The 23,030-nt window shown below is 52.4% G+C and overlaps 2 protein-coding genes and 1 long non-coding RNA gene across 6 annotated transcripts; 1 reads left to right on the forward strand and 2 right to left on the reverse strand.

Annotated features, from left to right (window-relative positions):
* Positions 1–2,680: 2,680 nt before the first annotated feature.
* On the reverse strand, positions 2,681–8,159 carry IRF9 (interferon regulatory factor 9). 3 transcript variants are annotated; one of them, XM_084767770.1, is made up of 9 exons: positions 7,730–8,159; positions 6,626–6,806; positions 5,978–6,161; positions 5,730–5,803; positions 5,498–5,603; positions 5,335–5,406; positions 4,145–4,486; positions 3,233–3,348; positions 2,681–3,098 (listed from the first exon to the last, which is right to left on the reverse strand). In XM_084767770.1, exons 2-9 carry the CDS (start codon positions 6,803–6,805, stop codon positions 2,994–2,996), a joined length of 1,179 nt encoding a protein of 392 aa, XP_084623896.1. In that variant the 5' UTR covers position 6,806; positions 7,730–8,159; the 3' UTR covers positions 2,681–2,993. The 3 variants fall into 3 exon arrangements, with proteins under 3 accessions (XP_084623896.1, XP_084623897.1, XP_084623898.1); XM_084767771.1 differs by having other exon boundaries at positions 7,623–8,159; XM_084767772.1 differs by lacking the exon at positions 7,730–8,159 and adding an exon at positions 7,351–7,576.
* Positions 6,813–8,977, forward strand: LOC311589398. The gene is made up of 2 exons (XR_014776526.1): positions 6,813–7,227; positions 8,774–8,977. It is a non-coding gene; the product is annotated as an uncharacterized lncRNA (long non-coding RNA).
* On the reverse strand, positions 8,262–22,952 carry RNF31 (ring finger protein 31). Of its 2 annotated transcripts, none has more exons than XM_084767751.1 (21): positions 22,042–22,952; positions 21,693–21,839; positions 21,408–21,563; positions 21,117–21,176; positions 20,951–21,020; positions 19,627–19,804; positions 18,821–19,199; positions 18,368–18,661; positions 17,889–18,137; positions 17,618–17,803; positions 17,294–17,500; positions 14,331–14,504; positions 14,151–14,249; positions 13,859–13,948; positions 11,248–11,362; positions 11,032–11,150; positions 10,684–10,797; positions 10,481–10,538; positions 9,375–9,471; positions 8,492–8,660; positions 8,262–8,401 (listed from the first exon to the last, which is right to left on the reverse strand). In XM_084767751.1, exons 1-21 carry the CDS (start codon positions 22,117–22,119, stop codon positions 8,348–8,350), a joined length of 3,093 nt encoding a protein of 1,030 aa, XP_084623877.1. In that variant the 5' UTR covers positions 22,120–22,952; the 3' UTR covers positions 8,262–8,347. The 2 variants fall into 2 exon arrangements, with proteins under 2 accessions (XP_084623877.1, XP_084623876.1); XM_084767750.1 differs by having other exon boundaries at positions 21,931–22,952.
* Between the last annotated feature and the right edge of the window lie 78 nt (positions 22,953–23,030).

Below are 23,030 nucleotides of genomic sequence, written 5' to 3' on the forward strand. Positions count from 1 at the left end.
TCTCAAAACAAAAGCAAACAGAAATAAGAAAGGACAAACAAAAAGAGATAGGGTACCATGTAGCCCAGACAGACGACAGACTCCTGATTTTCCTACCTCAACTTCCCAAGTTGAGTTTGTCTCTGCTTGACCTCATCTCAAAGGGTGTCTTTAGGCCCGCATGCCTCTAACCATATCTGGAATATGACCTTGGACACAGTTCCCTGCTAACACTCCCTCCACCTTACCTATAGGATAATTAGGTAATCATCCTTTGATAATTACTAGGTAATTATCATCTGAAAGGACCATGCTGCCAAATACAAATAAAGCCTCCCTGGTACTTCAAGCCCCAGCCAATGGTGTACATCTACCCTGGGAGCCCTCCACCTCCTCCCCAAGAACTATATAGCCTTTTTTCACCCCAAATAAAGTCTCACTGAAGCTGCCTGGGAAAGTTATTCTGTCATACTTAAGAGGCTTTCCAAACTTCCATTTGACACTTCTGCTCGCCCCCCCAGGGGACCTGTGGCCAATGATGGGGGGCAGAGGGAGCCCCACAAACTACCATGCTTGGCCTAGGCCAGGTTGCCTTTTGTTGGGCAGGTACAGAGGACTCCAATTTGGGGGTTGGGTTACCAAGGACAAGTATGTCCCCACAATATTTGCAGCAGCAGACACAGGAACTCTTCCCTCTAGTTTCCTCCCCTTTAATGTCCCAGGGATTTGGGCCACAGTTTCGGGGTCCCCTCTTGGTTTAGACTGACAGTCTAGGGATCATCCCTAGCTAGGTAGGCACATTGTTGAAACCTCCAGCAAAGAATTGTGGAGCCAAGATTTTCCCACGTGAAGTTGGTGGCTCTGGCTCTCTTACTCATCTTTCCTGATGCTCTAATAGACACCATGACCAAGGCAACTCATAAAAGAAAGAATTTACTTTGGGGCTCACGGTTCTAAAGGGTTAGAGTCCATGGCTTCACAGCAGAGAACGCAGCAGCAGGCAGGCAGGCAGGGCACCGGAGCAGTGGCTGAGTTTACATCAGATTCACAAGCACGAGACAGAGAGCTAGCTGGGAACGGCATGAGTCTTTGAAACCCACTGGCCACTGCCAGTGACACTACCCAAAAAGGCCACACCTCCTGGTCCTTCCCAAATGGTTCCCCTAGCTGAGGACCTAGCACTCAGCGTATGAGCCTGTGGAAGCTAAGGTCACTCAGACCACCACAATGGCGACAGTGCTGCTTGCCTGTAGGCTTGGTGCCTCTCTGAGATCGACTCCAATCCTTTCCCCAGTCTTGGTTGCCTGAAACTTGGGTAGGGGTACCTAGCCCTGAAAGCACTGGGCCAAGTCTGAGGGGGGGAAAAAGGGGGGTTGTGGGGTGTCAAAGGTTGGAACAAAGAAAAGGGAGGCATGGTAATACAGCCAGGCATGCTGGAGTGTGCCTGTAAATGCAGCCCTTAGGAGACTGGGCCAGGAGAGTCACCATGTGTTAGAGCCAAGATGGCAGCCATTCCAGCTTGTCCTGTGGGCCAAGAACCCTGACAGCATCATCCGGGAAGAGGAACCAGACACCAGGTCCCCACGCCTATCTCTACAGTGCCTCTGTAGCCCCTGCTACCCTCTCCCAACAAGTCAGACACGGAGCTCTCTCTCTCTCTCTCAGCAAGCTTTTATTTGTTTTTTGGAGACAGGGTCACAATATGTCAGGCTGGTCTTAAGTTCACAATCTTCTTGCCTCTGCCTCACATGTGCCAAGTGTGTACTACTCCACCCAGCTAAATTTTATTTTAAATTCTAGTGAGGACCTAGGATGGAAATATAAAGATTTAGACTTAGGAGTTGGGAGGAGAGAAAAATTCCCCTGAGATCACATCATTTGGAGCTTTCTAGTTCCTTAGGACCAAAAAAAAAAAAGTAAATAAAACTCTCAGGTTGTTCTTGAACCCATAATCATTCAGTCTGTCTCTCAAGTGCTGAGATTACAAATACTCACCAACAAGCCTGGTTCTCTATATACATAGAGTTTGTTTTGTTTTGTTTGTTTTTTGAGGCAGGGTTTCTCTGTGTAGCCTTGGCTGGCCTTGAATTCAGAGATATGCCTGCCTCTGCCTTCCAAGTACTAGGATTAAAGGCGTGTGTCATCATGCCCAGCTTAATTTTTTTTTGTGTGTAGCCTTGGCTGTCCTGGACTCACTTTGTAGACCAGGCTGGCCTCGAACTCACAAAGATCCACCTGCCTCTGCCTCCCAAGTGCTGGGATTAAAGGCGTGCGCCACTCTGCCCTGCTCAAAATAATTTTTTGTATTTGTGTTTGTGTTTGTTTTCAGACAGGGTTTTTTCTCTGTGTAGCCCTGGCTATCCTGGAGCTCACTCTGCATACCAAGCTGGCCTTGAACTCCCAGAGATCCACCTACTTCTGCCTCTCAAGTGCTGGGACTAAACGCGTGCACCAGCACTGCCTGGCCTCAAAAAAAAAATTTTTTTTTTTTGAGACAGGGACTCTCTGTGTAGCTTTGGCTGTCCTAGACTTGCTTTGTAGAAGACCAGGCTGGCCTGGAACTCAGTGATCTGCCTGCCTCTGCCCCTGGAGTCCTGGGAGTAAAGGCGTGCGCCACCACACCTGGCTCAAAATAAATTTTTTTTCAAAATAAATTTTTAAGGATAAAAATTATCCTTGTGCTTTCCTTCTTTTTTTAAAAAAAAAAAACAGGATTACGTATTTATTTATTCTTCTTATGTACATTTGGTATTTGGCTTACACTTATGTCTGTGTGAGGAAGTCGGATCCACTGGAACATGGGTTACACAGTTGTAAGCTGGCACGTGGGTGCTGGGAACTGAATCAGGGTCTTCTGGAAGAGCAGTCAATGTCCTTAACCGCTGAAGGGTTCCTCCAGCCCCTCCCTGTGCTTCCTGTCAGCCATCTTGTATAACCCACCCTGGTGAGAAGCATCACAAAAGCAGGCAGACCAACAGCGCCAGAGCACAAGTCTATTTCAGGAGACCCGAGCATCAGAGTGCTAAAGCAGCCGGTGGGTGTTCCTGTACCAGGAACAAAGCAGCTTCCTGCTGCTCTGGAATCTGCTCCAGCAAAGGTCGGGCAAAGGCCTGCTCCATCTATACCGGAAGAAAGAAGGGACTGGCAAACATGAGCACTGCAGGGACAGCCGCTACCCAAACCCACAGCTCCTTCCTCTCAGGGGAGCCCTTTTGAGGCAGAAGCATCAAGCCTCCACTGGAGCTGAACTTACCTGCACTGTGATAAGATTCTCCTGGGTGTGGTTAGAGCTCGGGCTCTCCTCCCAGAAATGCAGTGTTGCCTGGAACTTGGGTGGGGGGCCCTGGCCCTGGAAGTACTGGGCCAAGTCTGAAAGAAAAGCAGTCAAGGCAGGCAGGCATGACAACGTATGTCTGGAACCCCAGCACTCAGGCTGGGGTGGCAGAGTCGCCACAGTATGAGAAGCAGCCTTATCTACTCCGTGAGTTCCAGGCCTCCCAGAGTGCTGTGAGGGAGGGCTTGCCTCAAAGCAAACCCAAAGCCTACAGAGGGGCTGTCTAGGAAGTTAGATGCAGGAAAAAATGGGAATGGGGTAACATGGACGCCAAGGCCAGAGATCCTCTGTGATCCTCGCTCTGCGGTCCTAGGACACCCACACTCTGTCCTCTGTGTTCCTTGCTCTGTGGTCCTAGGACACCCACACTCTGTCCTCTGTGTTCCTCATTCAGCTCCTATGCTCAGATTTAGAGGCTGTGACTAGAATCTCAAGAGCGGACAGGAGAAAGGGGCGGTCTTAGGAGATGCCTACCATGTGGTAGAGAATGTCTTGGCTATTCCACAGAGCTGTGGGCTCCAAGATGTGGAGAGATGGTCCTGAGGCTTAAAGTCTGTGTTAACTCACTTGCACACATTCATAGAGCCACGTCTCCGTGTGACAATGCTTCCCCCCCAAATTGTATGAGTCTTGTGCTCAACTCCAACTGAACCTCAGCTACCAGGGCCGTGGCCAGGGAAGCGCTGCCAACGTGGACCACATGACTGCACACGATGCGTCTCACACACTGCGGGGGTGCTATGCGGTGAGGGTCTGCTGGCGGGGTAGTGGGGGAACCCAAGTCAGGCCGAGAGGATAATGAGGAAGGGGAAAGTGATAAGATGGCCATACCTCTGCAGAAGCAGGTGGTCCTGAAGAGCTCCACACACTTATTGCTGGGCAGCAGGTGAGGCCCAGGCCCAGGTGGGGCCTCAGGTGCGTTCCAGGAGATGGGGATGGGGCAAAGGCGCTGGACAAAGAGGCCTCTGGAGTTGCTGGCCACCAAGATGCCTCTGTCAAGCTGACTCAGCAGGCGCTGGGTAGGCTCCGACTGGTCAGGTTTAGGAAACACAACCTGGAGCATGCTGCCCTCTGAGGCCGAGGGCTCAGCCACAAGCCGACAGTCTAGGCTGTGCACATGGGTCTCACCCACCACACGGCCACTGTAGATGAAGGTGAGCAGCAGCGAGTAGTCTGGGTGGGGACGGAAAAGCTGAGATGTACCAGGTGTAGGGGGGGCCTGAAGGCTGCCAAGAGGCCCTCTCCCCAGGCCACAGCTGAGCAGCACAGGGCTTTAGAAAAAGGACATTCCATGTGGGAAAACTGAAGTGCAGAGCAGGAATCCAAGCAAGCATTGGGTTGCAGGGCGCAGGTGAGTTAGAGCCGGGTGCCTTTGGGCTGATTATGTGGCTCAGTTCAAATGGTTGCCTGTCATGCACAAAGCCCAGGCAGAGCATACTCCCCAGCGCTGCATAACCCCTCAGACCCAACATGGTAGCAAACATCTGTAATCCCAGCGCTTGGGAGGATCAGAGATCCAAAGCTGTCCTTGGATACACAGTGAGCCTGAGGCCAGTCCAGGCAATATGAGACTGTCTTAGGAAAGAAGTCTCCTCCGCCTCCTCCACATGCATGCTTTCCTTCCAACACAGAGGTTTTGCTCTTGTTTTTTATGTGTGTGTGTGTGGGGGGGGGGGGGTGGGCGGCTACAGCTTTCCTGTCACTCAGGACTCCTTTATGATAGGAGTGACAATGCTCACGGTTGTGCCGTTTACAAGAAGGTCTCACAGACTGGACTTTTCTGGATGATAAAGAAAATATGTGTTTCAGTGTGGCTGTCCAAGGTGCTTTTAATTTTTTTCCCCTAAGGGAGAAAATGCTCTACAAAGGACCATCAGCTGCACGGACTGTTCAGTTCCTCTAGGAGAGAGCAGACCCCAGCCTTGTGAGCCCTAGCTGGGTAGACAACACAGGCGAGGCCAGAGGCAGCAGCAGCAGAGCCGAGAGGAAGGGAACCGGGAAGGGCCCGGAAGGCCACGCACCTGAATCCAGAAGCAGTGGATGCTCCATGACCACAGCATCCTCCTGCGTGGCAGCTTCAGCTGTGCCGGCATCTGCAAGGGAGGCAGAGGGAGTGACCAGAGCGAGACAAAAGAGCCTCAGAGAAAAGCAGCAACAGAGATACGGAGGCAGGAGAGCTGGTACCTTCCTCCAGCTCAGGGCTGCTGCCACCGCTGTTGCTGCTGCTACTGCTGCCGCCGGTGCTGCCACAGTCTGGGTGGTTTACGATCCCATTGGTCCTCACCTTTTCCTACAGATACAACATCCATCACCGCACGCCTCTGCCTCTTGGGTCTACCTACTCCCCTTCCCAGGCTTTCGGATCATGGAGGGAGGCCTGGAGGCGGGGACAACTGAGGGCCGAGCTCTTCTTTACCTTCCTCTCTTCCCTCTCGGGTGACACGGAGCTGTGATGTCGCTTTGATGTCACTCTCTGGGTTCTTGGTTGGGCTGTGGGAATGTTGCAGGTAGAGGAAAGTTAGGGTTGTCTTTACAGACAAAGATGGCAGGAGAAGAGCTGAAGCAACAGAAAAGCTGGGCAGGATGGAGCCCAGGAGGGCCTGTCAGCCAACAGGAGGCTCCCGTCTCCTTCCTGCCCCAGCAGCCGGGCACGGGGACACTCACTGGGGAGGGCTCCTGGGGGCAGTATCCGATACACTTTGTAGGGTTCAGCAACATCCATACGGCCTCTCTCGGGGACCTCCTCAAACTCAGAACTCTTGTTGAGGGCACAGCGCAGGCGAGTCTTCCAGATAGCAGGGGTCCCTATGTCTCCCTCTTTGTGCTTTTCCTTAAACAGTGCCCAAGCCTAGTGAGAGACAAAGTGAAGGAAAGACAAGTATTACATGCTCCAGACGTCCCTCGAAACTGCCGACCACACAGGCCCTGAGACCAGAGGAGCCTGCACTGGACTTGTATTCTGTTTTTGTTTTTCTGAGACAGGGTTTCTCTGTGTAGCCCTGGCTGTCCTGGACTCTCTTTGTAGATCAGGCTGGCCTCGAACTCACAGAGCTCTACTCACAGACCGCCCCCCTAACCCCCAAGTGCTAGGATTATAGGCATGTGCCATCTTGCCTGGTGTATTCTGTTCCTGACAGCCTGAAATCCTTAGTAATTTTTGACTGTGGCTCTGAAAATGACCTAGCTGGCTCTATTTCCTAGCATTACCTTTTTTCTAAAACCCAGACAGACAAAAGTACTTGGTGACAAGCAAACACACCAGGGCAGACACCGTCCTTTCCATGAGGGGATGGTGGCTTCAGGCCCTCCCACCTTGAATATGGCAGCATCCTGGTCCTCTCGGAAGTCTTGCTTGCCCGCGTGCTTCCACGGAATCCGGAACATGGTCTTGGCGGCGTCATCCCAGCACACCCCTGCGAACTGCCCGCTCTCCACCTGCTCCACCATCCAGCTCCGCAGCTTTCGGGTGCAGCGTGCTTTGCCTGAGGCCATCCTAGGAAGAGGAAGCAGATAGAACTATTTTGTAAATTTTGTGACAGGACCTCACTATGTCATCCCGGCTGGCCCGAGACCCACTATATAGACCAGGTTGGACTTAAAAGTCAGAGATCCAGCCGGGCATGGCAGCACACGCCTTTAATGCCAGCATAGGAAGAGGCAGGCGGGCCTATGTGAGTTCGAGGCTAGCCTGGATTACAGAGAGAGTTCCAGGACACCCAGGGCTGTTACGCGGAGAAACTCTGTTTCAAAAAAACAAAAACAAAGTCAGAGATCCGCCTGCCTTTGAAGTGCTGGGATCAAAGTCATGTGCTGCCATGGCCAGGCAGAACAGACAGCTTGGGAACCGCCTGCTAAACCTGCGACCACTGGGGCCAGCTTCCCGGAACAGCCTGTCTCTCTCAACATTCTCGGAGGTAGAAACTATTTCTTAAACTGTCTTTTGAACATTCCAAGTTACTACCCCTTGGAAGGAAACCTTTGGACACTGAATGTCTTAATGAACTGAGGTGTTAGTTTGGGAGAAGTCCCTTAGTGACCTGCTCCTGGTGACAGACTGTAGCTCCCAAGCGGCTGCAGGGGCAACATCTGCTTTCGAGGCCTCTCTCCCCAGCCCACCTAGCGGTTCCTGCCCATTCTCTCTCTCTTCGCTAGGGGGGTAGGTGGAGCAGGAGCTGGGGGCAAGGGCGGAGCTGAGGCAGAAGTAGGCAGGGCCCAGAGGCAAGAAAACAAAGGTCAACCGAAACCCAGCCAAGGGCCTTCCCCCACAGCTAAGTTGGTAGCACCCCTCCTGTCCCCGGGCCAAACCTACTTTCTGATTCACAAGCTTCAGACTCCTCGGGCACAGGGGCCCTGGGAGCCCTCACCAGCCTCGACTCGCTGCCCATGCAGCCGATCCTCCTCCGGAGTTGCTCTTACCTGAGGGGCCGAGGATGTCCCAGGCTCAGCTTGTTCTAGGCTGTTTCTGATCTCTCCTCCCCTTTCTACAGTCCCCACCCTAAGTTTCAGTTCTCCTCCCGGGAGGTGCAGTTCCTAGAAATCACGTGGTCTGAGTTGCAGGGCAGGCTGTCGCCACCAGGGGGTAGCAGCGTCTCAGGCTGTCCGCGGCGGCGCCTTCCCGGCATGATTCTGACCGGACTCCTGCTTCCTCCCAGAATCACTCCCCGGGTCTGAGCGCCATCTGACCTGGAGGCTGATCTGTTCGCCCCAACAGTGCCTGCTTAGTATAGGTTATCTCACACGGTAGCTGAGTTAAACCAAGTGAAAAAGGAAGCAGAGCCTACGCCAGGCAGGCGGTTAGATGTAGAGGGTCTTTTGCTGATCCGTTGGAGTCCAAGGGGTGGCGGATGGTAGGCTGTAGAGGGCCCTTGCAACAAGACTGTTTGCTTACCCCCTCCCTTTCCCTAATGCCCCTGGCACGCTGAGGCCAGGAAGAAGGACCACTAAGAGCCTAGGCCGTAAGATGCCTCTTTATTGGTGCTGGAGCTGTTGCGGAGGGCAGGGTCGCGAAGCTCCACCAGGACCGGTGCCCCTCAGCTACTTCCGTCTGCGGGGGATACTCTGTCCCAAGGGTACTTCTTCTGTCAGTTTCTGCAAAGGAGGGAGGACAGTGATACTGGAGACCTGGCTAGGCCGTGAGAGGTGGCTTCTAGAAGGGAAGGCTGGGTGTAAGAGCATCACCTGTAACAGTCGGGCCTGGTAGGCAGGAGGGTCCTCTCCTTCCATTGGCTGAGGAGGGACGTGCAGGTATCGTACAGTGGCCGTCTCCAGCTCCTCCACTCCATACAGGGTTGCTGGGTCCAGCGAATGGGCATTGACGAGGCTCACAAGGTACTCTTTGTAGTGTGCCCTGAGGGGATGAAGCGCACAGGGCTTATTCTTCTGTTTATTATTAACCCCATGAGCCTAAGACGTTGTTGGCCAGCAGGATCTTAATTTTTTAATGATTTATTTATTTAATAGATATGAGTACCCTATCTGCAAGTACACCCGCACACCAGAAGAGGAGCTACCATGTGGTTGCGGGAACGGAACTCAGGCCCTCTGGAAGAGCAGACGGCATTCTAAACTGCTGAGCCATCTCTCCAGCCCTATTTGGTTTTATTGTGTGTATGTCACCCGCACCCGAGCTCATGTCACAGTGAACATGTGCAGGTTGGAGGGCAACTTGTGAGTTGGTTTTCTCCTTTCACCGTGTGGGTTTGGGCGACAGGCCCCCATGCTTGGCACTAAGCACCTTTATCTCCACAGAGTTTAGAGTTGTCTTACCAGACCATACTGGGATTTTTTTTTAGACAAGGTTTCTCTGTGGAATAGGCATGGCTGTCCTGACATACCGGGATTTACATGAACATGACCAGTAGCTCCTCTGCCTGCTGAACTCACAGGCAGTGTCAACTCTTATTGCTCGGTGCTTGCTACTGCCCATCCACGCCCTTGTCCGGTAGCCCCGCCCCCTCCCCATCCTGCTCTTTGAAGGATCAAGTGGCCCCAGAATCCCCTTCTTGTGGCCTGGGCAGCCTAGGCCTCCTCCCGCCCAGCTCCATGCTCGGCGGGCACTCACTGACAGAGGCCTGCATAGCCTGGGGGAGTTTCCTTGCCACAAGCTTCATCACTGAACCCAGTGGGAACCTCTTTCTGCTCCATCACTCGGCAGCCACCTGAGAGGAAGGAGGGAAAGGGGACACTTTGGGAGGGGGCCAATGAGCCCAGGGAGCTCTGCTTGACCTCCACAGAGGCACAGTGACTCAGAAACAGGGTGCTGCCCTACTTTTCACCAAAGTGACCTATGGTCCATAATCACAAGGCCTTTTATTTGTGGGGGGGGGGCCCGACATGACTATAAAGCTTTAGCCTATCACATGCTCTTTTTGTTTTTGTTTTGTTTTGAGACAGGGTTTTTCTGTGTAGCCTTGGCTGCCCTGGACTCACTTTGTAGACCAGGCTGGCCTCAAACTTATAGAGATCCATCTGCCTCTGCCTCCTAAGTGCTGTGATTAAATGTGTGTACCACCACCACCTAGCCTGTCACATGCTCTTTAAAAAAAAAATTTCTGTGTATGAGTGCTCTGTTTTCATGCACACCAGAAAGGGAAATCAGATTCCATTACAGACGGTTGTGAGCCACCATGTGGTTGCCAGGAATTGAACTCAGGACCTCTAGTAGAGTAGCCAGTGTTCTAAACCGCTGAGCCATCTCTCCATCCCATGTCACATGCTCTTAAAACTGCTCTTTCCTCATTGTTACTTAGCTCCTGCACAGCCAACTTATTTTCTGGAGGCCTTATCTCTACTTAGAGGGAAAGTAGAATCTTACTCAACATCTTTTGCTCCCAGTACAGAAACTAAAACAGTAGCCTTAAATCTAGAGCAGCCGGCAGGTGTCATTAATTACTCACGGAGTTAATTAGCCAATTTTAACCCTTAGAGAGGGCAGGAAGAAACTGAAGCGCCAAGTGCTCTAATGATACCTCATGTAACAGAGCTTAGCCATAAGGTGGCTATTAACTTCATTTCACGGGGTGAAGCAAGGGGTAGAGAGGTTAATTACCTTGCCAAAGGGCACACAAATGTCCCCAGATCCAAGCCTCCCTGCTTCTTTACCCATCTACCCATCACAGTGGGAACCCCGCAGGCCATCCCCACTTGAGGGGTTCGTCTGACACTTACCTCCAGGGACTGCCCGGGTCCCAGCTGGAGGCTCTGTATTAAACATGACGTTATTGTCCTGGGGAGTAGACACACACAGGCATTGTTTCCCTCAAGCCAGCCACTGTCCCGTTTCCTAGCATCCGGTCACTCCCACTCTTGCCCACCCTGGACCCTTCTCCTTCTAGCAGTCCGTACACACAGCCAGGCTGGCCACCCCTGACCTGCAGCAGTTTCTGCAGCCGAGCAGCAGTCCAATCCCGAAGGTAGAAAAGGCAGTCTCGAGGGTGGTGGCCATGCAGGGACTTTTTCACCCTGCAATTAGGGTCTGGACATTTCTGATAAAAACCAAGATAGGAGAAGGTAGTAGGAAACTGTCAGAACCTCTGTGCAAGGGGGCTTGGGAATGAGAGATCAAGGCATTAATGGGTCTGGAACAAGCAGAGGGTAGGGGAGCGTTGGGGGAGGAGGGATGTTTCCTATCCTACTGACCGCTCCTCTTCTCTGGCCTCCGCCCCTCAAGCCCAGCAGCGGCCTCCCACACTTCTCTCCTTTCTACTCTCTGAACTCACGTTTTTGGCGTAAAAGGCATTGTAGCAGCCACTGCAGAACTGGTGACGACACTGGGTGCAGTGGAAGTGCATGCAGCCTCCTCGGGCCAGTGCGTACGAGAACTTGCATTTGGGGCAGTCTGTAAGGGGCAGCAGGTCAGGGTGAGGGCAGCACTGCAATCTGGACCCTACTGCCAACACAACTCTGAGCAGAAAGGCTAAGTGGGGTAGCCTTACCAATGCCATTTTCCTGAAGGTACATTGCCAGGCCTTGAGCCTGGTATTCTGGGTCATTGGTACGTTTCCAGTTCTGGAAATCCTCACAGCTCCGTCCTCTGTGCTGTTCCTCCCACTGCCAGGAGGAAAGCACGCTGTTCATGGAGGTTTGGCCCCAGGCCCTAGTCTGTCCTGCCGGCCCAACTCCTCACACCCAGTGGTTCCAACCTACCTACATCACTGCTGTCCACCATTCACTCAGATCCTAAAATCGGTGGACCACTGTGTTTCTTCTCCTCAGACCGCTACACATTCATTCATAAGCCTTGTTCGTCCCATCCAAACCTAACCTCTTTGTTTCTACTGTTATCACCTTGGTCCAGGTTTTGCTGGATCTTGCTTCGAATACTTGCATGGGTTACGTACTGTACCCTGCTTCCTCCACCTCATTCTCCACTTTCGAAGTGGAGAGCCACTTTCAGGGAGTCGCCATAGCGCTAGCAGCAAACTAACCCTGAGGGCTGGTGGCAGGAGCACAGGTATTCCCTGTTATGTTCTGACACTGATAAAAGTTTTGCAAGGACAAATGACATTGTCACTCTTTGGGTTTAGCCTCAAAATGAAAGCCAAGCACCCGTATCCCTCGGCCTCAGGGGCTGCCCACCTCGGCAGCTGGCTCCGCCCATTTACCTGCCATTCTCCTGATTTTAGCCTTTCAATGGGTTGCTCTCTTTGCTCTAGACACTTTCTGCATGGTTGGCTTAACTTTTGGGGCCGAGCTTAAGCATTCTGAGGAGACATGGCTAGGTGTGGCAGTACACACTGTAATCTCAGCACTCAGGAAGTTTAGGCAGGGCGACTATAGAGAGTTTTAGGCCAGTTTGGGCCACATAGCAAAACCTTCTCTCAGAGCCGGGCGTGGTGGCGCACGCCTTTAATCCCAGCACTCGGGAGGCAGAGGCAGGCGGATTGCTTTGAGTTCGAGGCCAGCCTGGTCTACAAAGTGAGTCCAGGATGGCCAAGGCTCCACAGAGAAACCCTGTCTCGAAAAACCAAAAAAAGAAAAAACAAAACAAAAAAACCCAAAAAACCACCTTCTCTCAAAAAACCAAAAATAAGAAGGCTTTCGTTCTTTGCGCATGATTGTGCGTGTGCACCTGTGTATTTATGTGTGGAGGCCAGAGTACAATGCCCTGCATACACTTCTTTTTGAGACAGAATATCTCACTGGCCTGGAACTCAAACAGGATATGGTGACTGGCCAACAGGCCGAGAGATCCACCTGTCAATACAAGTATACACCACCAGACTTGGCTTTAAGTTTTTCTTTTAAAAGTTAACTAATTTAGTTGGGTGGTGGTGGCGGCGCATACCTTAATCCCATTACTCGGGAGGCAGAGGCAGGCAGATCTTTGTTGAGTTCAAGGCCAGCCTCGTCTACAAAGTGAGGCAGGCTAATACACAGAGAAATCCTGTCTCGAAACAAAAAGAAAAACCTAACAAAAAATTAATTTAGTACCAGGCGTGGCTACACACATTTAATCCCAGCATTCAAGGAGACAAAGCCAAGTGGATCTCTGTGAGTTCGAGGCCAGCCTGGTCTACAAAGCCAGTCCAGGACAGCCAGGGCTACAGAGAGAAACACTATTTGGGGGTGGGGGGGAAGGGGGCAAGGTGTTTAGCTGAGTGCTGATGGCACATGCCTTTAATTCCAGCACTCAGGAAACAGAGTCAGGTGGATCTCTGAATTCTAAGGCAGCCTGATCTACAGAGCGAGTTCTAGGACAGGGAGAGCTACAGAGAAAAACCTTGTCTTGAAAAAAAACAAAAACAAAAAACAGCCAGGCGGTGGTGGTGCACACCTTTAATCCCAGCACTCAGGAGGCAGAGGCAGGTGGATCGCTCTGAGTTCGAGGCCAGCCTGGTCTTCAAAGCAAGTCTAGGACAGCCAAGGCTACACAGAGAAACCCTGTCTCAAAACAAAACAAAACAACAACAAAATGGAATTAAGTGTTTGTTTTTGGGGGACCATAAAACAACTAGTAGAAGTCAGTTCTCTCTTCTATTATGTGGGTCCCGGAGATAGAACTCAGGAGATCACATCTGGTGACGATACCTTAACCCACTGAGCCAGCTTGCTGGCTCTAACCCAGCTTTCAAGAATTTTATTTATTTAATGTGTACAGGTGTTTTCCCTGCATGTCTGTTAACCATGTGTATGCCTGGTGTCCAAGTAGACTAGAAGAGGGCATGAGATCCCCTGAAACTGGAGTCACAGACAGGTGTGAGATGCCACGTGGGTGCTGGGAACTGAACCCAGGTCCTCTGGAAGAGCATCCAGTGCTCCTAACCTCTGAGCCATCTCTCCAGCCCCAACCCAGTTTTTTGTTTTTTTATCTTTTGAACAGGTTCTGGGGATTGCACTCAGGTCCTGAGGACTGCATCAAACGCTCTAGTGATGATATTCTCTCGCTAAGGCCTGGTAAGCCCTTTTAGCTTAGAGATGACTGTTTGTTTGTTTGTTGTTTTTGTTTTTTTGAGATGACTGTTTTACCTTCTGCTATACCCTGAGTCTAATCCAGTACCTGGCAATAGCTTAGTCAACGCTTCTGAAAGGATGAGTGTGACTCACCTGGCGCTTGCAGCGCACGCAGAAGGTCTGGTGACACTGGGGACATGTCGCCTCCAGCTGTTCGCGCTCATATATGAAGCCAAAGGAACACTGTGAGTGTAAGAGCATAGAGCTGTTCAAGACTGGCCTGGTAACATGCCCCGCCCCCCCCCCCAGCCCTGCCCTCCCCCAGCCCTGCCCCCCCACAGCCCTGCCTCCCCCAGCCCTGCCTCCCCCAGCCCTGCCCTCCCCCAGCCCTGCCTCCCCACAGCCCTGCCTCCCCCCAGTTAGTTCTCTTTGCCAGGCCACTCACCTGGGCACACCACAAGAACTTGGGGTCTCGCATGAGAACACCCTCGGTCAGCTTCTTGTGAAACAGGGCATATGCATCCGGGTCTAGGCTCTCTCTAAGCTGGGGACAAGATGCAGAGGTGGGAGATGGGTAGAAGCTTGTTCAAAGCCTAGCCCGCCTAAACCATGGCGGTCGTGGTACCTGGATGTCCAGGGTGGAGAAGTAGCTGAGTAACTGAGTGTCGTCGGTGAGGTCAGGGCGGCCACAGGCAGGGCACACCATATCTGTGATGTGCTTTTCCTTCAGGGCAATGGTGAAGTGTTGGCGGAAGCAGTCAGGGCATATGGTGCACTCACAGGAAATCAGGGCCTGCATCTACAGTGGGGACAGGGGAGAAGAGAAAAAGAGGACTCTGCTGTCAGCCCTGGGAAGGGTCAGTAGTCTTGATGATACACAATAATTACACAATTCAGGGATACACCGAAAACCTCAGGTCTAATTAAGCAACTAAGATAGCAACCAAAGCGCCTAGAGATCCTAGGCAGGCAATGGAGGGCAGCCGATGATGGTAAGATCTAAAGTAAACCAAACATGTCTCTAAAGGCATTTACGTTAATTAAAAGCCAAAGACCCAGAATGAATCTACAATTATACACACACACACACACACACACACACACACACACACACACACACACACATATACACCAAAACCAAAAACCACACAGAGTCAGACTAAGAAAGATTATATTCACATGAAGAACTGCCACCCTTTGACCTAGATTAAGTGGAGCTCAGAATATAATAAAGACCTATTACCGCTCACACAGATATTGTGATGTCAAAGTATGACCACACTGGGTATAAAGCATGCATGAAGACATTCAACCCCCAGTGCTTTGTGATGGTGGCACATGCCTGTAATCCTAGCACTGGGGACATGGACATAGGAGATCAGCTCACCTAAGATGATCGCTAACCAAGTAGTGATTGGACACATGGGACCCCATCCTAAATCAAGAAGACTCATTGCTGGGCTGTTGATGGTGGCTCTCACCTATTCCTGTGATTTCAGTTCCGAGGGACCTAAAATCTAGCCCCCCCCCCCTTCGGTTTTTCGAGACAGGGTTTCTCTGTGGAGCCCTGGCTGTCCTGGAACTCACTCTGTAGACCAGGCTGGCCTCAAACTTAAGAGATCAACCTGCCTCTGCCTCCCGAGTGCTGGGATTAATTAAAGGGGTGCCCCACCACCAACGAGCTCAGGGTATCTGAAATTTTTTGACCTCCATGGGCACTCACAGATATGTGACATATACACAAGCTTACAAACATACAATAAAAAAATGAATCTTAAGCAGGGGGTGGTGGTGCACACCTTTAATCCCAGCACTTGGGAGGCAGAGGCAGGCAGATCGCTGTGAGTTTGAGGCCAACCTGGTCTATAAAGTGGGTCCAGGACCAGCCAAGGCTACACAGAGAGACCCTGTCTCAAAAAACAAACAAACAGAGGCTGGAGAGTTGGCTCAGTGGTTAAGAGCACTGTCTGCTCTTCCAAAGGTCCCAGGTTCAATTCCCAGCACCCACATGGCAGCTCACAACTGTCTGTAACTCCAAGATCTGACACCCTCACACCAACACACATAGATTAAAATTAAAAAATAAAAATATTTAAAAACAAACAAACAAACAAAAACAAAAAAAAAATCTTTACAAAGTTGCTACTTTCTGATGGTGTGACTGCTATGGTTATATTTTCAAATAACATTTACCTTTTAGAGATATATACTGAGAGGCGTGTAGTGGCCCAGGCCTTTAATCCCAGCACTCGGGAGGCAGAGGTAGGCGGATCACTGTGAGTTCAAGGCCAGCCTGGTCTACAGAGTGAGTCCAGGATAGTCAGGACTGTTACACAGAGAAACCCTGTCTTGAAAAACTTTTTTAAAAAAAAGGGAGAAAAAAAAAAAAGGAGAGAGAGAGAGAATGAAATACTGAAAAACCATACAACAGTTGAGATTCACTTCAAAATAACCATCTGTGTATGAGCGTGAGTGAAGATGAGGCATCAGGACGACAGGCTTTGGGAGGGGAAAGGAGAAAGGAAGCTTATGATTTTTTTTAAACAGATTTACTTATTTTATGTATGCGTATACTGTCTTCCTGCACACCAGAAGAGGGCATCAGATCACATACAGATGGATGTGAGCCACCATGTGGTTGCTGGGAATTGAACTCAGGACCTCTGGAGGAGTAGGCAGTGCTTTTAACCACTGAGCCGTCTCTCTAGAGCCCTTGTATATAATTTTTTAAATACTATTGTTATGCTTGCTATAGTTTAGATCATTTTTTATTTTTTAACTTTTAGACAGTCTCAATATGTAGCTCTGGCTAGCCTAGAATTCTCAATGTAGACCACAATGGCCTCCAACTCAGAGATCTGCCCTGCTCTGCCTCCTGAGAACTAGGCCAGTGACTTTCCTGCCACAGAGTCCTACCTGACATGCCAGCAAAGGCCCAAAACAACAGGACCAACAGACGAAAAGCTAACACCTCAACAACTGCATGCCAAAACAAACCTTTTCTCTTTGTAAGTTGTTATCTCAGGTCTTTGGTGCAGTAAAAGAACGTTATTACAATGTCTGAAGGTTCCAAAAAAAAATTTTTTTTTTTTTTTTTGGTTTTTCAAGACAGGGTTTCTCTGTGTAGGCTTAGCTGTCCTGGACTCACTATGTAGACCAGGCTGGCCTCGAACTCACAGCGATCTGCCTCCCGAGTGCTGGGATTAAGTCGTGTGCCACCATGCCTAGCTTGGTTCCAACATTAAAAAAAGAAGACATCATTATTATTATTGTTACTATTATTATTTATACAGTGCTCTGCCTGCATGTACACCTGCAGGTCAGAAAAGGGCATCAGAACACATTACAGATGGTTGTGAGCCACCATGTGGCATCGGGAACTGAACTCAGGACCTCTGGAAGAGCAGACAGTGCTCTTAACCTCTGAGCCATCTCTCCAGCCTAACATTTTTAAAAAGGCGTGTTCCTATTCTTCCTTTATGCTTCAGTGGCATATGGGCCACAGCAGAAGACAAGGCCATCTAGGGTGAGAGGGCAGTCTACCAGAAGCGGTCATTCTACGTCCAGTTACAGCAGGAAGGGGCTTACCCGGTTGCGGGGAAGGGCCCACCCGCACACAGCACATTCCTGGGCGAGCAGCCGGCGCAGAAAGGCCCGGTCATGGCTGTGCTTCACAGCCTCCACCACGTCCACCAGCTCATAGTTCCTGGGCGTCTCCTGCAGCAGCGCCAGTGCCAGCTCTGCTCGACCCCAGCTCGGGAGTGCGTAGACTGCCAGAAGGCGCCGGACGAGGCTCTGCAATGTGATTGGGGGGGGGGGAGACACAACGGCCGTCAGACCCCAAGCATCTGCTCCCTCATCTTCTCTTGTTCCTGTAAACGGGACACTGGGGGCCTTGCCTACTCCCAGTACCTGTTTGTCTAGCCCGTCCCAGCAGGGAGTGGGTTCAGGGCCCCTGTCCCACAGGCGCTGATGGAAGGGCTCCAGGCGCTGACGCTGTAACTCTGTCAGGGCGCGGGCCACATCACCCCCGTGCTGGAACAGGGCCTGCAGTGACCCTTCTTTAGGCCCAAAGCCCAGGGACTGGAGCTCCTGCACCTGCGATGGAGAACAGCGAGAAGATGGTAAGGCAGGCAGACACTGGTGCTCCCCACCCACCCCACCACCTCCAGCAGAACGGTACCTTCCTCCTCCTGGCCCTCACGCACTCCTCTACGGCTTCATCAAGGTTGCCGTGACGACCGAGCCAGGCTTTCCGGGCTTCCTGACAGGAGAAGGCACCCAGCCCTGGATCCTGCTGTCCAGCCAGCTCGGCCACCATCTCCAGGACGTAGGACATCTCTGACTGCAGCCACTGCAGGGGCACCTCTGTGCCTGAGTACTGCAAGGCTGAGAAGATCTCCTCTGGACTGGCACCAGCAGCTTCCCCTTCCTAAAGAACAGTTGTTCCCAGACAAGGGCGGAGGCGCACCAGGAGACAACACTACCCGCCCGCAGCCTGACCAACAGCGGTTCAGCTGGGACATACAGGTCATGTGACCGGCGCACAGCAGGCTAACTGTCCTTTGGTAAGCATTCAAAGCGAGACAGCTATAGCTCACCAGGAACAAGTATCAGAATGCTAACTAACAAACTGTGACGTCATCCCGGCCCCGAGCTCACCTGGATCATGCTCACTAGCTGGAGGCTCTCCTGCCGCATCTTATCTTGCCGTTGTTTCTCGGGGTCTCCGCCAGACGCGGGCAGCAGCGGGGCGCTGAGGTGTGGTGGTGACCCAGGCTTTGGGAGTCCCTGTTCCACAGAGCTGGGATAGGGCTGAAGCGCATGCTGTAGTGGGACTGGGCTTCGGGTTCGGTTGCAAATAGCACACACCCAGGCAGAGCCTGAGTTGCAGAAGGTACAGTGATCACAGTACCACACTTGAGGCTGGGCAGAGGAAAGCAAAGTATCCCCCTGCTGGAAAGGCAGAGAGAGTTATGCTGTTGACTGTGTGACTAAGGCTCATGACAGAGATACAGAGGATTAGGGAAACCAAAGGAACACAGGGGGTGTGAATCGGAATAACCTGAGGTTACCAGGCGTAAATAAAAAGCTAGGAAGGCTAAGACAGATTACCTTAAGGGACGGCTGGAAAACACCACCATCGTGGGAATCTACCACCAAGCTGGGAGGCTGGGCCAGCCGAGGCCGCTCACACATGGCACACAGCACAGCTGCTGCCTCATTTTCGAAGGTACAGCTCTGGCAGGCCCACTGATCCCGGGCAGGCTCAGGTCCCAGGCTCCCAGATCCTTGGGAACCTTCTAGTCCCAGCACCTTACAGCCTCTGGGCTGACTACAGGCTGCACAGAGCACCGCCCAAGGCTCATTTAGTGTGACACAGGCAGGACAGTGCCAGGGCAGACAAGCATTTGCAGGATCCGGGCAAGAAAGAGAGCTGTCTCCCAGGGCCAGGGAGGATGAGTGTGGCCGTGGTTGGGACGAGGCAGGGAAACTGTAATAGAAAAGCAGATGCGGCCAGCTGAGGTAGAAGTTAGGATGTGAGTCCCCTCACCCCTGGGGACGTCCCATTGTCTAGGTTATGACATGTGGCTCTGGCCGCTGCGACTGCTGTTCTGTCTAGAACACTCTCGTCCTCATGAAGGAGTCAATATTTAAATGCTCAGCATGGTACCTTAATCAGATCATTCTAGATGTTTAAAATACTGCTCGAGCTGATCCTTCAGACAAGACTGCATCCATCTATCACCTATCCGCGCATCACAACACTCTGTCTCATCGTGGCTGCCGCTCGCTTAGTGTTTATGGCATAATTTCCTTGAGGGCTAGGCTGGCTGCGCTCTGTGAAGCAGTCTTTGACAGAGAACCTGGCACATAACAGAGACTCAAGCGATCTTCAGTTCTCTTAATTTCACTCTCACCTAGAGCTTAGGTTGGTGGTGTGGTGGGTGCCGGGCAGGGTGTGGCGAACGTGATGAGCTCGGGACGGATGCCCGTGGAACAAAAGGTCACAAGCTGGACATGAGGCCTGGTTACAGGACGGGCAGTGAAGTATGCCTGGCGCAGAACCACAGAGAAAGCAGGGACCAGGAGCGGAGCCTGGAAAAATAAAGTCCGGAGAGTGAAACTTAACAAGCATATGCACTGCAGCCAAGATACGGAGTCACGCTGTGTGCCTATCAGCAGATGAATGGAGGAAAACTTCTACACACACATAACTTTTTTTTTCTTTTTGGCTTTTTTGGGGCAGGGTTTCTCTGTGTAGCGTCGGCTGTCCTGGACTCACTTTGTAGACCAGGCTGGCCTCAAACTCACAGGGTTCCACCTGCCTCTGCCTCTTGACTGGGATTAAAGGCCTGCGCCACCACCGCCCAGCTCATAAGTAACTTTTGTGTTAATGCACACACACACACATACATACACACACACACACTGGAGTATTAGTCACAAAGAACAAAATCTTGTTACTTACAGGAAAATGGATGAAACAGGAGGATACCATATACACAGAAAGACAAGCGTCATCTTTATCCCTCTCTTACTATGATGTAGCTCTGGCTGGCTTTCAACTCACTCTGTAGACCAGGCTGGCCTGCCTCTGTCTCCCCAGTGCTGGGATTAAAGGTGTGTGCCACCTACCGTGACTGGCTTCTCTCTCTCCCCCGCCCCTAAGATTTATTACTTTTTATTTGTGTACCACCATGTGCCATAGAATTCAAGAGGGTCAGAGCCCCTAGAACTGGAGTTAGTAACTGCTGGGAACCACCATGTGGGTGCTGGGAATTGAACCTGCATCCTCTGCCAGAGCCAACAGGTGCTACTAACCACTGAGCCACCCCGCCAGCCCCCTGAAAGACCAGGGGATACAGTTGGAGCGCTGGGTTAACAGTTAAGATCAAGCACAGCTCTTGCAAAGCGTGACTCCCTCCATTTGTGTTAGGGCGGCTCACCACTGTCTGTAACCCCAGCTGCAGGGGGATCGGTTGCCTCTGGCTTCCATGGGCACTTGCACATACCCACCCGCCCACGAGTGCAAGTTAAAAATTAAAGGAGGAAAGGATCAGGCTACACTTCAGCTTGTTATGTGCTAGGGCAAGCCACCACACCGTTCTGGACCATGGGGGCAGGGGTGCTGGGGTGGTGGAGAAGGACTTTTAATCTCTTGAAATAAAACACAAGAAGATAAAAGAAAACCCTACATTGGCACCAACCGAATGCTCTCCCCCGTACAGGACCGTACAATACCTGGGGCAGAGGGGAGAGGCCCAGGAGCGATCTCTCTCAAAACGGGATGAAGTTCTGAGAACTGCAGCGCCTGAGGAAGAGAGCGAAGAATGGACAAGTCCTGCAGGCACGGACTCCCCTAAGTTCGGCCCCCTCTGTTTAACAGCACCCTCTCTGCCTTCCTTACGTCATCCTCAACACCGTCTCTGAGCAGCTGGTCCAGTGCCTTCTGTTGTGGGTGAGTATTCTGCAAACGGAGATGACAATTATTCCCACCTTGAGCAAGGTCCTCCCTGTAAGCCCAGATCCCCCAACATTCCAGCTCCAGGGGATCTGAGGGAGACAGTACAACAGAAGCTTCCAGACTGCTGCAGCTACAGAGTTCACCAGCATGGGGTGCCCCCTCCCGCCCCCCAAAGCTTAGGTTGGGCTTCCAGGATAGCACTTAAAAGACCTTAGGATCAGAAGACCGGCTCACCTGCAACAGCAAGCTGAGCTCCGTGCGAAGCAGCAGCACTTCTAGTGTGACTATGGCAACCTGGTAGTCATCTGGTTCCTCCTGCCCTTCAGGGAAACTCAATCCATCCGGGCGCTCCTCAGTGTAGCCATATAACCGTAGCACATCCCGGCCGCCCTGGTACACATTCAGGAAGGCGTCACCACCTAACAGGTCTCCTCCACGCGGCACACCCCCAAGCCCTTTCTGGTCAACCCCCCAGAATAAATCTAGCCCCCTTCTCCGATAAGGCACAGGGGGTTTCACCTGCACAGCATCCACCGTGCTGCGAAAGACGGGGTTATTAAACTTCACCGAGCGCCAGTACCGAGGCCGCTGTGGGCTGAGGAGGTTGCGACCGTATTTTTCCAGGATGTTCAGAGCCGTGGATAGAGTGTTGAGGTAGTTTCGAGGCTGGGAGCAGTTAGAAAAGCAGAGCAGTGAGCCTAGCCCACCTCGGAGCCTAGGTCCCCTTCCATGGCGCGCCGGGCGGGCTTGGCCTCACCTCCCCATGAGCGTTGCAGCGGACCAGGCGTCCGGCGTCCAGCTGCAGGTAGCGGACGGCTGGTGGCAGAGAGGTGGCCAGAAGCGGCGTGAGCTGCTCCAGGGGAAATACCTGCGCGGAATCCTGCCTCAGGGCGCTCGCCAGCTCCTCGCGGGCCGCCAGGAAAGCTCGTTCCTCGTCTCCTGGCATCCCGAGTCCGGAGACAGGCTCGGCTTCGCTGCTCTCCGCGGGGGAGGGCGCAGGGCGCAGGTGCGCGCGGCGCCGCAGCAGCCCGGGGTCACTTCAAGCCACCGCCCCGCTCAGCCCCAGCGGCGCGGCCAGGAGTGCCGGGAACAGGAAGTGCTGGCGAAGAGGGCGGGACTGTGGGGGGGGGGCTCTTTAGAGGAAAAGGCGGAGTCAGAGCGACGGAAAAGATAGGATCAGGAAGGGCGGCCAGGTCGCGGCCAATGAGGAAGCCGCGGCCCTGGCTCCGCCCACAGTGCGATGGAACCTTCCCCCTTAGAGTCAAGTTCTCTTCTTCGCCTTCCCTTGGGCTATCTCCTCCCCTTCCGGAGGGACCCCCGCCTCCGCTGCGATGGGTTAGTCTGCTTTGCCCAAAGCTTTCCTTTATTTCCACAATGTTGTCAGTTCCAGTCCCCAGCGGGGAAGCCCCACCTTACCCGGGACCCGGCTTTGGCCGCCCTTAGCCCGGCTCAGGCGAGTCCCGCTCTCCTGCATTCTGTCCTGAAGGCAAGGCAGTCCCGTTCCCCCGGCTCCCTTCCATCCTGCCAGGCTTTTCCTCTCCCTACCCTTCCTACACCCCCAGATCCTACTCGGTCCCCTCCTCAAAAGTCTAACCTCAGGGAGCCCCACCCCTGGATACCCTCTTTCCTATTGTCCCATCCTCTCCTAGTCCAGTACTTCCCCCTGGACCGTCCTTGTCATAAGCTCCGCCCTTCTCGAGAGGCAAGGCAGCCCCTATTCCAGTGTTCGCTGTCCCACGCTTCCCTAGCCCCTCCTTTGGACAACCCCTAGGCTGCTGATCAAGCCAACACCGTCCTTCCCAGTGGCAACTGGCTGGCAATGGCTGAAGGGCTACTTACTATTGATGGCCTGCCAGG

This window comes from Acomys minous (assembly GCF_964271855.1).
Source record: "Acomys minous genome assembly, chromosome: 18".
NCBI lineage: Eukaryota > Metazoa > Chordata > Mammalia > Rodentia > Muridae > Acomys > Acomys minous.

Bases quoted from the DNA above. Each gene is read 5' to 3' on its own strand.
- IRF9 (XM_084767770.1), bottom strand. From the start codon at position 6,805: ATGGCCTCAGGCAAAGCACGCTGCACCCGAAAGCTGCGGAGCTGGATG. The intron at 5,604-5,729 runs GTAAAGAAGAGC...TTGTATCTGTAG, and splicing joins CCGAGAGGGAAGAGAGGAAG to GAAAAGGTGAGGACCAATGG. The intron at 3,099-3,232 runs GTAAGTTCAGCT...CTTCCGGTATAG, and splicing joins AGAATCTTATCACAGTGCAG to ATGGAGCAGGCCTTTGCCCG.
- RNF31 (XM_084767750.1), bottom strand. From the start codon at position 22,119: ATGCCAGGAGACGAGGAACGAGCTTTCCTGGCGGCCCGCGAGGAGCTG. The intron at 21,840-21,930 runs GTGAGGCCAAGC...AACTGCTCCCAG, and splicing joins GCTGCAACGCTCATGGGGAG to CCTCGAAACTACCTCAACAC. The intron at 9,472-10,480 runs GTAAGTGTCAGA...CCTTCCTCTCAG, and splicing joins GACCCGGGCAGTCCCTGGAG to GTGGCTGCCGAGTGATGGAG.